The sequence below is a fragment of the Bemisia tabaci genome, chromosome 3, assembly GCF_918797505.1.
Source record: "Bemisia tabaci chromosome 3, PGI_BMITA_v3".
Taxonomy (NCBI): domain Eukaryota; kingdom Metazoa; phylum Arthropoda; class Insecta; order Hemiptera; family Aleyrodidae; genus Bemisia; species Bemisia tabaci.
Genome location: NC_092795.1, coordinates 52,196,787 through 52,211,720, shown reverse-complemented (window position 1 = coordinate 52,211,720; position 14,934 = coordinate 52,196,787). Strand labels below are relative to the sequence as shown.

Here is a 14,934-nt window from a genome sequence, read left to right as displayed (position 1 = left end):
GGTCCGAAAAATTCGGAAAGTCTCCAGAATTTTGCTAGTCTCCGGACTATAATACTGATTTTTTTAGGGCGGTCTGGAGGTAAAAGTCCGGAAATTCCCTGTATGGAGATACAGAATTGTTTGCTTCATGGCACGAGTGTTTTTAAAACAGCTTGAAAAATATGCAATCTATCGCGCAGTGATTCTTAGTGCAGTGTTTTCGCGCTAGATCGAGATTGTAAAGCCAGTTGATCCTCAGGCCACCAATGAGCTTTGAATTTCCTGGGTACGTCATTGTTCTTGCGATTTGCGAAAATGCGAAAATTTCGAATCTCTTCACTTAAAGGTACCAAAACAGTACTAAATTTTTCTGCTTATGAGTTATTAAATTTTTGAAAAAGTACTGAATACGGATGTTTACTTTTTGCAGGCAAAGACCCCCTACGATGTGGAGGCAAGATGGCTGCGTGGCGCGACGGGAACTCAGGGCAGTTCGAGCACTCTCTTCCCAATACCTACTCTAACCCATCCTATCGTCCGCCGCCTCCCTACCCCACCCAGCTCTCCCATCCATTTCCGTTTCCTGCGCATCTACCTGACCTGAGGCCTCTGCACGTGCACCTGTTCTGCTTTTATCAGTTTGATTGGTTTTGGATTTGGTTTGATATCTCTTATCGCCGGTTGGCAGTGAGTATATCGTGCCAGTTATCTTTGTATTATTTTTCTTGTGTGTACGTTGTTTGTGTGTGTTTGGTTTTCAAGCATGATTGTCATTCTTGGAGCTAGTCAGATGCGCCGAATGGTCGAGAACTTTCCTTTCCCGAACAGCACTTCCCTCGCCGTAGGTGGAGCCTCTGTTACTAAAATCTTAAGTTATCAAAAGTAGAAATGTGCACAGATATTGTTTTAGCAAATTTTTCAAGAAATGTGCTAAGTGCCTTGTATTTACCTATTAACAGGAAGTTTCCAGAAGTTGTACCATTGTGCCACAAAAAGAAATTGATAAATTTGTGCGAATGTTTAGTTAAAGTTTTAGCTTGATGGTTCATCTTTACATGGAAATATTTTTGGTACAATTATAATTTCCACAATGAAAGTCTGGCAACACAGCTAACTTAGCAAAATCCCTCATATTTCTTAGGAATTAGGTCAGATGTGAGGGTAAGATTTATCCCCCCCCCCTCCTCCTCTCAACTAGTTCCCCCGATGCGCACAGAATGTACTAATAAGCAGCATAAAGCAGAGGGAAAGATACAGGTATAATTAATAGATAGGTATTCACAACATGGATGATTTCAAAATTTGACATCTGAAGCATGTTTGAGATAATATTAAGCACCGATAGTATTCTCCGGAGGAGGCTGCAGTGGGTGCTGCTAGAGTACCTGTATAGGGAGAGTAGCGACAGATCTGAAACTCCGAAAGTCCATCAGGCCTTCACCGATGCCTCCGCGAATAAAGTTAGGGCCCAAAAGGGCAGCCAACCTATGAATTTCGAATGTCCAGAGCGATTTACAAATACAATTGTTACGAACCGTCGTTTAGAAAGCATGTATTTGGTTTACTTTTTGCATAAATTTACTTATTTTTGCGAAAGAACGCTCATTTATGTACATTCTTAGCCATCTTGGTTAGGATTGAAATCTGTAGGCTGGCAGTGAAATTTTGTGTGTTAGAAGTTGCTCAGAAGGGTGGCTGCACTTTTGGGCCCTAAGCCCTCCATGAACCGATCTGTCGCTACTCTCCCTATACAGGTACTCTAGGTGCTGCATGCATGTACACAGCCTGGCAAATACGTAAGTACAACTCTGCGTCTTTACCGACCAACTACACATCTTTTTTACCTAAAATTTAACTCTAAGTACTCTAAGTAACTTGTGTGTTTCTCCCACACGTAGATAGCCTCCTTTTATTTTTTAAATTTTTCCTGAGATCTACGCCTGATTCTAATAAGGAAGGAAGGATGCTATCTTAGTTTTTAGCTGCCATAGCTTTATCCTGAAAACATTTATAGCTTGTGCGCATACAATCCTCAAACTCATCCCTTATCATCTGGCATCCTCTGCCTATTTAGCAATAAGTAAATCCTCTAATCAAACATACATGGCTCAGATATAAATTAAAGCCCCCCTCCCCCCCGTATTTTCCACCAAAATTCAAAATGTAAATAGGTACGTTTAAGATTAATTTCAATGCCTCAGAACGCTGGGGCCCCCACACAAGCTTGTGATTTCTCCATAAATTCTAAAGATTCTCCATCCTCAATCCTTAAATAAATTATATCATAATAATTATGTCAATAATTATATTATATCCTTAAATTATATCAGAAAAATATCTTGCCAAAGTATTTTGAGAATTACCCTGGTTGATTTGGGTCGGACTCGTTTAGAAATTTAATCTCGATCAAAAATGCCAATTCCCTGAGCTGAGCAGTTTAATTTTTCTCCGCGAGTGAAATTTGTGCTTGGCGCCATTAGGAGCAAAGATTAGGGGAGAGGAGAGAGCGACAGAGCAGAATCATGGAGTCCGAGCGAGCTGCACGCACGCTCCACCAGCTACTCCCGCTCTGTGATCGCCTGCACATCGTAGGGGGTCTTTGCCTGCAAAAACGCTCAATCCTGAATACGTTAAGTAAAAATGCTTTTTACTCACCAGTCAATTTCAATAGACACCCTACATTATGCGACACAAAAACCATGCTATAGAAAGTTGGCAGTTTCGAAAACGCCTTCAATTATGGCATGATACCTCACGCATTCCAAAGAGTACGAATAGTTGTATCGTTGCACCTTAGCAACGCGATGGAAGATTCATAATGAAGTAGCCTCCACGCTGGCCTTGTAGGATTTCCTTTGCCGCTATTGCAGTTTTGACCCCATAGTTTAAGTGTGCTCAAGCTGGGATTGTATTTTGCAAATGGATAATTCTTATAGAAGAATTAAAAATAAACAAGCTGTAAGAAATACAGCTGTAAGCCGTAGAAATATGAACTCAAATCAACAATCAACTTAAAGGTACCTTAAGAGTATTGAATTTTTTCTGCTTTGAAAATGTTCGCAAATAAATGCAAAACATAGCATCCCTTGAAAAGCCCGAATAAACCACTAGTGTTTGATATAACTTTTCATTTAACCCTCCTCACCTGCTCTAATTTGGTTTTTGAAGTACTTAATGAGGAAGTTGTTTTAAAAAGTCGCTGATGAACCACAGAATCAAAAATTCAATTGATATACAATTTTCAATTTTTTCCTCATGATTCCCTCTCAAGTGGAATTTTCAATCGGAAGCTGACGATCTAATTACACCATAGGATGAAACTTTTAATTGTTATATAATTCTCGATGTTTCCTTCTTGGATCCGTTTCAAGTGGAATTTTAGATCTAAAACTTACGATCTGTGTTTAAGCAGCCCTCTTAAAATTTCGGAGGGATTTGGTTTCTCTGATAAGCTGAAGAGATAAATATCGATATGGTGCATGAGGTAGGATAAGCACAGACATTCATAAAGTGGTTCTTCTAGCTCTCTCTGCGCCTGTATTTAACCTTTCACGCACATCATTATTAGAACATCTACCCTCAGAATTATTGTGGTCCATTTTCTCCTCAACGTCTGATAATTTTAATTTGTTATGAGATATTGCACAAGTAGCTTAATAACGTCTTAGTCGGGCCACAACTCTAAACTTTTGTGTAACAATTATTAAAATTTGACCGTGTACCATCATTGTGTAGACGGCGTGGTTAAAATTCCTTGCGTGCATGCAGAAATACAAATACTCCGCACTTCCCATCACAATATTTTAGACGTGAGGAGAGATGAGGAAGAAGAATAATTTAATTTTTCGTAATCTGTCCCGGAATAAGTTGATTTTCATAGTCGCAATTTTAATTTCCGCTTTGGCTGGATGCGTAGGACTTTTTCTGCTCAGACGTGGTTCTTCTGCCGAGTCAACTTTGCGATTTGTGAGCATTGTAAGTGAGCCCTTTTTATATTTTTTTTAAATTCTCCCAATAATTATTGATATTTTTATCAGTCATGAAAGGCAAAAGAGACATCTGTTGGAGTGTCGGCTAGTCACCAGGAACCTAACTAAAGGGTCCCGAGGGGACCTGGCCTCCATATAATTTATGATCGTATGTAGCAGATGGCTTTTGTGAAGAGTTCTGGGTCCTTGACCCCCCCACAAAAGTTTTTCAACTGCGCTCGTTCATGCAAATTGAACAAAATATACATGCTCCTCCTACAAACAAAAAATAATTATGCCCGAAAGTACTTGTTCAGTACCTCTAAACTCCTAAAAAGAGTAAATGATCTCATAATGCAACTCATAAAATTGTAAAACATACTAGCACACACCCTAATTGTCTATTGTGTGCGTAGATCATTAATAATCGTTAATTCATGTTTTAATACATAATCAAATCAACCTCCGACATATATAGGTTCATCGACATGGTGACAGGGCTCCCTCATTTTCATATCCACTGGATCCTTACAAGGGAGAATCATTCTGGCCGGAAGGGTTGGGCAACCTATTACAGGTAAGTGCGCCTATCTAAAATGATAGGTTAATGATTTTTCGTTTTGGAGAGCTTTGTGGGAAAATTTGGGTCCACTATTGTCTACAGTGTGCTTTAAAATTTATTGTGCGCCTTCAATAAAATTGATTTTATAAAACTAAAACTACGTGACTCAGCAATAAATGAAAGTCATTATTCTACCATTGTGTTCCTTGTAGTTCCGGCTACATCTTTAGTGTTTTTTTACTGTTCGTGGATATATGTGATGTTTGTTTCTCTTTTCTTTTTTTAATCAATATCAAATAAGTTATTTCGTCATAATGGCATGCACGATGGTCTGTTTGGCATCCATGATCTCCCGTACCGTCTTATTCCTGACGCGATCTTTACTGGAAATACCAGCGGATCTATGCCAGAAGTCCATTTCTGTTGCCTCTAAAACCTCCCGGGTCCGCCGTTTCATCAGCTATACCTCACGCCCTTATACTTTAGTATTTTACCCAGTATTTTAGCGCACTTTTTAGCTATTTAAGAGTAATAAAGAAACACCGATAGTCATTAACAAGCGTTAATGGTTCCTTTATTCCCAACAAGTCACTCTTTTTTAGCACACAAAAACTTACTAACCATAATAATTCCCTCAGAACGTGCAGAAAATTGAATATTTCTTTTTGCGAGTCTCTTAAATACTCATTTTGTTTAATATAGAAAGGGAAAGTACGCATGTACGAATTTGGGCTCTTTCTGCGACGGCGATACGGCGGTTTCATTTCATCGAAGTACTCAGCGGCAGAGACTTATGTGATTTCTAGTATACGTAACAGATGCCTCATGAGCGCTGAACTGGTTTTGGCAGGATTGTACCCTCCGGATGGGATTCAAATCTGGAATCAAGATCTGCCCTGGCAACCAATTCCGGTCCATTCTATTCCTACACCTTGTGATGATGTGCGTGAGAGTCCTTCTTATCAACGTACTCGTAAATTATTGCATCAGTCAAAAGGCCCCAATGGACCACTAGACAAGATATACGATCAGTTGCCTCTTCAAAATTTCACTTTAAACATGATTCGAGCCATGAAAGTTTCTGAAATTAACTCCTAACCAAGATATTAAGGTTTTTATTCAGCATTGAATATGGAACATTGGACTTCTCCGCTCTCATGAAAAACCAGAATCTTCTTCAATCAAAATACGCGCATTACAATGGGTTTGATCGGCTTCTCTGTTAATGGTGTTCTGTTCCTTTCCCACCTTGTGTTGTTCGGAGGGTAAACAGCGACAAGCAACAGCTGAGCCGAAGCGTCGATATTGGAGATGGCATACTTTCACACTGCCAGGACCACTCACGGACTGCCACTGTAACGTTCAGAGTGCGATTTAATTCAAATAGACTATGATATCTTTTATGAGCGGGAAGTTTTTTAGGCGTTGAGAAACGATAATATCTTAGTTAAGAGTTACTTTCAATAATTTTCTTTGCACAAATCGTGTTTTTTGTAAAATTTTGATACGAAAATGTTATTTCTACAACCTGAATACGCACCTTGTCCAGTGGTCTATTCAAATTCTGATGGTGGTGACACATTTTCAAGAAACTGATGGGATGAGACAGATTATACTTGGCCTCCCTGATAAGTTTAAACCTGGAGCATAATTGTGCACTTACACTTTAAGGTTTAAACGTTCTGTTATCTTCAGACACTGGTAAAATGCACTGTAGTTTGATAAAGGTATAACAGGAAGAAACCCCCAGTAAACCAGCTAAAAAAAGGGGAGAAAAAATGTTAGTCAGAATGTCAATCGGGACTTAGTTTAAATTTTCCATCAAAAAATAATGAAACTAATGACAAAGAGAGAAGACTTATTTATTATAAAGGCAAAGAACTATAATTACTAAGTCAGTAAAACAATCTAATTCGAAAAGGGCTTGAAAAAGCATTTATTGAAAACTGACAATAAATTCTGGATCCACTCAGTCTTTACGCAGCTTGGAGATGAGTCTCAGTTTGGCAATTATAATTCAAGGACGTTTATCGACACTAGTTTACTTAATCACCTCTTTAATTTCTTACTTACTCGTTGATGGCTCCAAAAAAATTTTAGTTTTGACTTTAGATTCTCCGAGCTTCTTCCTCGAACTGTCCAGGTACATGAAGTGTTTTTATTTATTTATTTATTTCATTTTCTCGCAGATGATTCGGGTTACAAAGCACTGCTGGTTGCTGTCAAAAGAGACGGAACAATGGAAAATTTTCCTGAATGAAGAAGTCAATAAAGATCAGGCATTTCTCTCCTACCTTTCAAAAAGCACTGGCGTTGAATGTAAAACGATGGAAGATATTAATCGTATTAAGGACAATCTAAATGTTGTCGTGAGTACTTCAAACGAGTGAATTCAATTTTTTTAAAACGTTTTCCAACGACAGCTACATAAACGCGAAAAGCACATAACGCGCAGTACAGAGTTCTATTGACAACTAAGAGTGAGCCCATTGCTTGTATTCCTTCAGTAAGTTCAATAAATTTAAATTTGAATGGGAGAAAGAAGAAGGGAACCGCTGGATTAAAAATCTTATACCTGACTTACACACTTGGTTGGACAGAGGACATGGTAGTATTGATCACTATGTTACCCAATTTCTGTCCGGTCTTGGAGCATTCGGACACTACCTACACAGATTCAAAAGTAGACATACACCAAAATGTTTTTGCAACAAAAAAATAGACGATACTCCCAAACACACTTTCTTCAAATGTACAACCAATCTGGCCGTAAGACTAAAATTAGGCCGTACCTACGCCTACATTAATACATTTTATTTTCAGAGGCAGCAAGGACTTCCATTGCCAAAGTGGGCAGACGATGTTTATCCAAATAAAATATACTCCTTCACCAATCTCAAATCCTTGCATCAACGTCAATCATCAACTATGATAAAACTTTCCTCAGGTGCTGATCAACTACTTTTAAACGCATGTTTGAATAATGCCTGAATGAACGTCGATGGAAGTTGCTCCCTTACTTTAAGATAAGAATTGTTTTTAATGAAGCATTTTTTCCTCTTCTTTTTTAAATTAAAAAAAAATCAGAAAAAAAAAGAATCAAGGAAATACGCAAATAAATAAAATCCGTAAGATTCACTTACATGGCGCCCCTAGGCGCTTTGCAACACCTGTCAGCTACCCCTGCCAATTTCAACAGAAATCGTGTAGCAAATTACAGCGGCATTATCACGCGGTACATTTCTGCCGTTCTAAGGAAAGTAATCTGAAACGGGTTCTACCTATGTTTTGTGCTATTTTCCTGCAGTTCAACCTATTATATTTCTTTACGACGCAGTACTCTTGTTAATATAGTTTCTTTGCTTTCCTCTCTCCTTGATCAGGTGTACTCATAAACGAGATTTTAACGAACATGAAGAGGAAGCTGGACTTGACGGACAGTTTTGATCGACGATTACATTTGTATTCTGCTCATGATATGGTTTTGGTAAATCTTTGGAGAGGCATGAATTTTAGTCAAGAAATTACAGAGCCGCCCCCTTATGCCGCAGCGCTTATTTTTGAGTTGCATGAAATTGAAGATAAATACCGCGTGCGGGTAGGTTTTCAAACATGAAGGAGGTTAGATATTATAATTTCAAACTATTATCATTATATGAATATTATTTTTTGGCCAGGTTGGCTTGGTGGTCAACGCGTCTGACACCAAGTGAATAGGTCTCGGGCTCATATCCCGGTGGTGGCGATAAATTTTCACGGAACTGATGAGTGGATCTGCAAAAACAGATTTTACTCGATCCTAGATGAAAATTTGAAAACCTAAAGTATAAAGCGCTGGGTGCAGATATAGGACATTTCCATGTGGTGGTGTCTCAGGATCTATCTAATCTATCTATTGTAACTAATTGTATAGGGTGGGGGAAGGGGGTTGATTTGTGCCACAGTCCCAATCTGGAGCACTCTTCTACGCATAATTGAAATAAAAAGTAAAAAAAGGGATCTCCGTTGACGTTTCATCCTTATAATTAAAGCAAATAACTGCAATTCGTTGAAACTTTTATTTATTTATCCATTTATTTATTTATTTATTTATTATAACTTTCGTACATGTGAGCCTCATTATTAGGGCTATGGCACAGGTCAAAAAATACTATACAATAATTAAAAATATAAATTACAACTGTTACATTTGGTGGTGTTTAATAGAACGTTACACAACAGCTGAATTTAGAAATTCGTTCAAATTATAAAATGCCTTCCTTAAAAGTAGATCTCGAAGTAAATTGAAAAATGTCTGTATATCACCGTCGCGGAGTTTTTGTTTAATGTTCTAAGGTAGAGCATTTATAATTTGGATAGCCGAAAATTTGCAATCTTGTTCAGATAGTTTCAGTTTTACTGAGTTTGCTTTGTGATTTTAAAATGCTGAAAACTAAAAATTGAAAAAAATTCACCCGATGGACGACTAAACATAGACAAGGTACGAATTTAAACATTGAAACCAGAATTTCACGTAGAACACGATTCTTGGGTCAAAAATTACCAAAATCATTTCCTTTCTAAGATATCAACGTTTTTATTTCACATTGGCCACGGGAAATTCGAACTGCCCTATCACACGAAACTCAATACTCTACGTGAGTACAATCGCGTATTACAACGGTTTCGGCAGGCTTCTCAATCCAGCTCTGTTCATTTCCCACCCTGTGTTCAAACTATCAACAACTTGCTGCAGCCAGGCCCGCCACATCCCATCTCGGGCCCTGGTACCAGTTTTAAGGTCCGGGCCCCAAGCACGGAGGGGGGGAGGGGTCCGATTTTTGCAGTGGTGAATGCATAGCTGAAGTGCGCGCCAGCTAGAATTTTATTTACAAATGGGTGGTTTTTCTACGAGGATTAAAAAGAAACGAGTGGTACGGAATATAACAAAAGAATGTGAACTATGCAAAACGATAATCCGGGTATCGGAACTTGGCTGTTTTGAAAACGCCTTCAAATGCGGCGTGATACCTCACGCATTCCGGAGAGTTCAAATTGTTGTATCATTGCGCCGTAAGAATGTGACGGAAGATTTAAATGGAAATAGCCTCCATGCACGCTGGGCGTGTCGATTTTCTTTGACATTTTTGCAGTGGTGAATGCATAGCTGAAGTGCGCACCAGCTAGAATTGTATTTACAAATGGGTGGTTTTTCTACGAGGATTAAAAAGAAACGAGTGGTACGGAATATAACAAAAGAATGTGAACTATGCAAACCGATAATCCGTATATCGGAACTTGGCTGTTTTGAAAACGCCTTCAAATGCGGCGTGATACCTCACGCATTCCGGAGAGTTCAAATAGTTGTATCATTGCGCCGTAAGAATGTGACGGAAGGTTTAAATGGAAATAGCCTGCATACTGCAGCTGAACAAAAGCGTCAAGATCGAGGTTGCCGGATTTTCATATCGCAGAGAGCGTCATAATAATTTTTAGTGTGCGATTTGACTCGCGTATAACATTGAGTTTTCACGAGCGGGAGGTTTGAATTCACGCGTCAAGAAACATTGAATGTATTGGTTAGGAGTTAATCCAGTAATTTTCGTTGCGCACATCGTATTCTACATAAAATTGTGGTTAATTGTGATTAATTGTGGTATTAGAATGTTTAACTTCGTACCTTGTCTAGTGGTCTATAGTTGTTCTCTAAAATATAAATTGTCAGTGCGGAGATTCTCAAATACCGCAACCAAGAAATACCCTTTTTGCATCCAAATAAGCCTCAATTCTGGCAGATTGATTGGGATCTACCCGGTTTGCTGAGATATGAAGAGCAAAAAAGAATATAGGTACTTATACATTCTTCATTTAATTTTTTACTTTTATTAATATCTTGTCGCTGTTGATTAAGATAGGCATGTGTCATAAAATGATTTTCTTCAAGAAAGTATAGCGATCTAATTAAAATGATGTACATTCTACAGACCAATGAAACTGCAAGGGTAGGTGGATGAAGAATAGGCTTCAATGAGTTCAATGTGGATTAATTATACATTCATTACCATTGTTTATTGTTATTTTATTATTTTTTTTTTTTTCATTTACATTTCAGGTATTATACAAAACAGGAGGTTCTGACAATGATTTATCAGTTTTGACAGTTCGAGGCTGCGAGAAAGACGAAAGAAATAATGACGGAATGTGCGATATCGATACTCTGTCGTTTGCCTTACGGTCAGTAATCATCACCGATTTCGACGAGGCCTGTCAAAACCAAAACCACTAATGGGAAGCGAACTTCACAAATGTTTACCATGCTGTGGTAGCAGCGCACTTGCTAATAATTAAATGAGCACTATAGTATGATGAGTAAGAATTCATCATACAACTAATCCAACAATTTGAGTACTATACGCGATTTCATGAGTACAGTGAAAATCATCTACATATTTCTAGCTCTTATAATAACCAGATTGCTGTAATGAGAGGTTATAATTTTAGAATAGAGCGCAAGCTCAAGTGGACTTACTTATCTTTCGATATTTTAAATAAATTTTAAGAGCGAGTTCTATCACCTCCATTTTAAGAGTCAGTTTTCTTTTACCTAAAATTTCAACAGGTGCATGCCTTGGGCTTGGTTAACCACTGTTTCACGTGCCCTGAAAAGTCCTGTATAGGTAATCTGTCCCTTTTATATCAGTGTAGTATTTCCCTATTTTACTTACATTTTCCATCTAGTCATCGGTGTTAGCTGGATTTGTTCATTTTTCGTCCTAAACTTCAACTTTTTCACTTATCGTCCAGCCATCACCCATTAAACTAATGACTAGACTTGCAGCTGACAGCTCCACTGATCATGGACTGCCAATTTCTCGAGGTCTTTTTCCATCTACGACCCTCGGAGCTCCGTGAAGCCTTCTTACTCCACTCGGCTTTTTATTTCTAAGTGTGACATTCGTGTTAAAAATTTCATGTATAACCTACAGTTTCAATACAGTTAATTCTTTCGGCCCTTCAATTCGTTCTTTCATTATTTCCCGGCTCCCTCACGAACACCACCACAAATCCTCATATTTGCTATTTCGAATAATTTTGATTCTTAATGCCATTAGACTACGTCCCCTTCATCTGATACAACACACTAGTTGAGAGTTTTCTTCAGTCCTAATTAATCCAAAAATGTTATTGACATACTCGTTGGCAATAAGACATATTATGTTGCCTGCGGCCGGGAAAATGAGGAGGGAAAAAAATCTGGTAGACAATATAACCTCGAGTAGGTTCACAGGTAGAGTATTTTTTTCAATCACGACAAGGAGCGAAATGAATGTTCACTCGCTTTTTGGTTGGCTCATTGCATATCCGGCTGAACTGAAGGCGAATTTCAAGCGACAGAATCAATGAAAACCCTCACCTCCATTCCATCTCGTCGGTTATAGATGAAAGCAAGATAATAGATACATGTGTTATGTCTCTGAGAGTCTGGTTGGATTGTGACGGCTCGTTTGATACTCTTTTTGTCAAAATTGCTGAAAAGGTCATACTGCAGTCATCAAATCCTTCTCATGTGTTATGCCTGCCATTAATGGTCCCTCTTCCGATAAAAAAAAACTCATAGTTGCGGCAATATCCTCTCTATTGTGTTTTACGCGTTAAATATCTGGGCCTCCATCCAAGTTAAGAGGAAAAACATCCAGCTGCTCACGAAAACAGTTAGACCGCGCAAGTTAGGACTTAGTACGGCATATCGAACTACTTCGAACTCGGTTTTGGACTTGATATCGGGAATCCCATCCATGGAGCTTCAAATGAAGAATACTCGCATATAAAACTTGAGATCAGGGAAAAATCGGCTCAGAACCGGGAGAGAAGCCTATAGACAAAGATTTTGGGACCAGGAAACTCATCTCCGACCCTCGTAAATGGCTGGATAGGAAACGTGGAGAGACTACTTCCTATCCAACTCAACTGCTCTCTGGACCAACAGATATGCTTTAATCATTTTCCACCGGGGAGAGATGTTAACTTTCAGCCCTTCATTACTTATGCCCTTTGTTCTATGAGTTCTAATATTTAATACCTATCAGCCCTTTAATTACCATTCTACCCTTTCTTCTTCTTCACTTTATGTAAGCGTTTATTGCGTTTGAACGGTTCGCGTCACGCGTTATGTCGTCTAAACGGAAAGATAGTGCGTAATTCAGCGGACAGTTTGTTTATTTTATTTTTTTCCCAAAAGTCTCCGACCAAGGGGGCTCGTCGTAGTAATTGTAATGAAAACCGTTATAAACTCTAAACTTAACTTAAAAGCCCTTACTTAACTTTGATGTTAATCATCCAATCTAATCAATATCTTTAATATTGATCAAGTGTTCTTCCATTCCTAGTCATTTGTGGATATGCACGTTGCCAGTGAAGTCATCTCTACGTCCCCTCTCTGTTAACGATGTCTCTTGTGGGTCAGAAACCTTCGGATTTCTGACCCTGTTTACCGCAGGCTATCCAATTGGGGATATCGGGTATGAGGCACCCGCGGAACCGAGACATGCATAGGCTGCCCCCTTCCGGAGCCGCATAAGATCGGGTGCCTCGAGGGATGAGCAAGACATAGCTGGTCCAGCTATGTCTTATATGAGAAAAGTTCATATTCGCGGATCACTTGTATTCCAGAGTTGCATTTTGCACAGAATTGAAATGAGGAATCACAAAATTCAAAAAATGGGAACCGAATTCAAATACGTTTTTTTGAAGAGTTGAATGTTGCACAAATTCTGAAGATGGTGAAGCACTGAAGGAATGGATAGCGTGAGCCCGTGGACTGAGAGACGGAGAAAATTTACACAAATATTGTGAGATGTGAAGACCTATGGGTCTAAAGATTGAAATTAGACCTCGAGTTTAGGCTTGCCGGGGTTTTTATAGAGAAGCCTCGTCAAGTTATCAGTTGAAACGCTATTGGCTGTTGGGCTTCGGTTGTCTCTAATCAACAATTTGTTATGGCTATCATTTAGAAAAATGCAGTTATTTAACGTAATTTCAGCCGTTAATTTTTTAGGTATGGACTTTTTCCATACGATCAAGAAACTTAATGGAGGAGAGATTGGGTCATCGAGAGTAGCTAGTCGATCAAGTAATCATGATTTGGGAGATTATTACTGAGATTTAGGGGTGAACGTACGAGAAACGGACTTGTCGAGAAAGAATTGGCTTTGAACCTAACTGAAGAAATGAAACGCAACTATCCATGAAGAAAAATTATTATTTAGGCTGGGAAAAATGGGGAAAATTTTGACCCTAGTTATTTGTGCTCTCCGGTAGGTTTCTTGCCTATCCAGCAAAATTGAAGGCTAGTATACTTCAAGCGACGATGTCTGTACACGAATGCCCTCAACAAAAAGGCATGAAATGAGATATATGTGCATGATCTACTGTCCCTACAAATGACTATTCGTGATTTCCAGGGGGTTCGTTATCCATCCGGGGGAATTGGGGGGGGGGGGGGTCTTCAAATGAAAAGCACCTTTGATTATTGACCTAATACTTTTTTGGTTCAATTTATGCGTGACCGCGGCGATCCAATTATGAATGCTCACTACACAGCATACATACTTACTCTATTAAAGAAAAAACTGCCAAACCATAAGTATCTTATTTGCAGTGTTTAAAAATATACGCACCTACATTTTAGGTACTTTTTTAAAGGAGAAAGAATCAGCATAGTTCCTTGAAAGTTGAAATTTCCTTCGCATGGCGAGGAAAAATCGTAAGGAAGTTTCTGGAAATTGAAATTGAGAACTTACTTATTGCTATTTAAAACAAGCAGTAACTCCAGCGCACTGCCGCTGGAGAGCGGCTCTGGGCCGCTCATATCAAAGACAAATATAAACTACTAGCCGTGTTCAGCTCGCTGTGCGAGCTGTCACGCCTAGCCGGGGAGTGCCCCTGGACCCCCAGTTCCTTGCTTCGCGATGAACTTGCGACTCGTTCCGCGAGCCGCCCCTCATAGCTATTAACTTGTAAAAGAACGAATTTACTTTTTTTAACGAAGTATGGTGAATAGTGGCGAATATGTTATCTTTGTCCTCATCCACAATCAGCAGACTTAGCATTTCAAGCCTCGGCCGCTCTCTTGGATTTTGAAAATCTGACCAAAAATTCGAGTTTCCCGTTGATAAATATCTCCGGATACCGAGTTTCACGAAAATTGAGCGAACAGGAGCAGACTTAGCATTTTAGGCCACAGCCGCCATCTTGGATTTTGAAATTTTGAAAATCTGACCAAAAATGCGAGTTTCCCGTTGGAAAATATCACCGGCTACCGAGTTTCATGAAAATCGATCAAACAGGAGCCGACTTAGCCTTTGAGGCCCCGGCCGCCATCTTGGATTTTGAAATTTTGAAAATCTGACCAAAAATTCGAGTTTCCCGTTGAAAAATACATCCGGA

The 14,934-nt window shown here is 39.0% G+C and overlaps 1 protein-coding gene and 1 long non-coding RNA gene across 7 annotated transcripts; one reads left to right on the top strand and one right to left on the bottom strand.

The window, feature by feature from the left end:
- The first annotated feature begins 26 nt into the window (after nt 1-26).
- On the top strand, nt 27-11,506 carry LOC109036185 (testicular acid phosphatase homolog). 6 transcript variants are annotated; one of them, XM_072298620.1, is made up of 8 exons: nt 893-1,349; nt 1,743-1,775; nt 4,426-4,524; nt 5,212-5,451; nt 6,699-6,878; nt 7,333-7,456; nt 7,893-8,107; nt 10,601-11,506. In XM_072298620.1, the coding sequence occupies exons 1-8, from the start codon at nt 1,296-1,298 to the stop codon at nt 10,772-10,774; spliced, it is 1,119 nt and encodes a 372-aa protein (XP_072154721.1). In that variant the 5' UTR covers nt 893-1,295; the 3' UTR covers nt 10,775-11,506. The 6 variants fall into 6 exon arrangements, with proteins under 6 accessions (XP_072154718.1, XP_072154723.1, XP_072154722.1 ...); XM_072298618.1 differs by having other exon boundaries at nt 1,216-1,349; nt 1,743-3,954; XM_072298617.1 differs by lacking the exons at nt 893-1,349; nt 1,743-1,775 and adding an exon at nt 27-666.
- LOC140224295 (uncharacterized) lies at nt 10,551-13,912 on the bottom strand. The gene is made up of 2 exons (XR_011899604.1): nt 12,806-13,912; nt 10,551-10,752 (listed from the first exon to the last, which is right to left on the bottom strand). It is a non-coding gene; the product is annotated as an uncharacterized lncRNA (long non-coding RNA).
- Nucleotides 13,913-14,934: the final 1,022 nt, after the last annotated feature.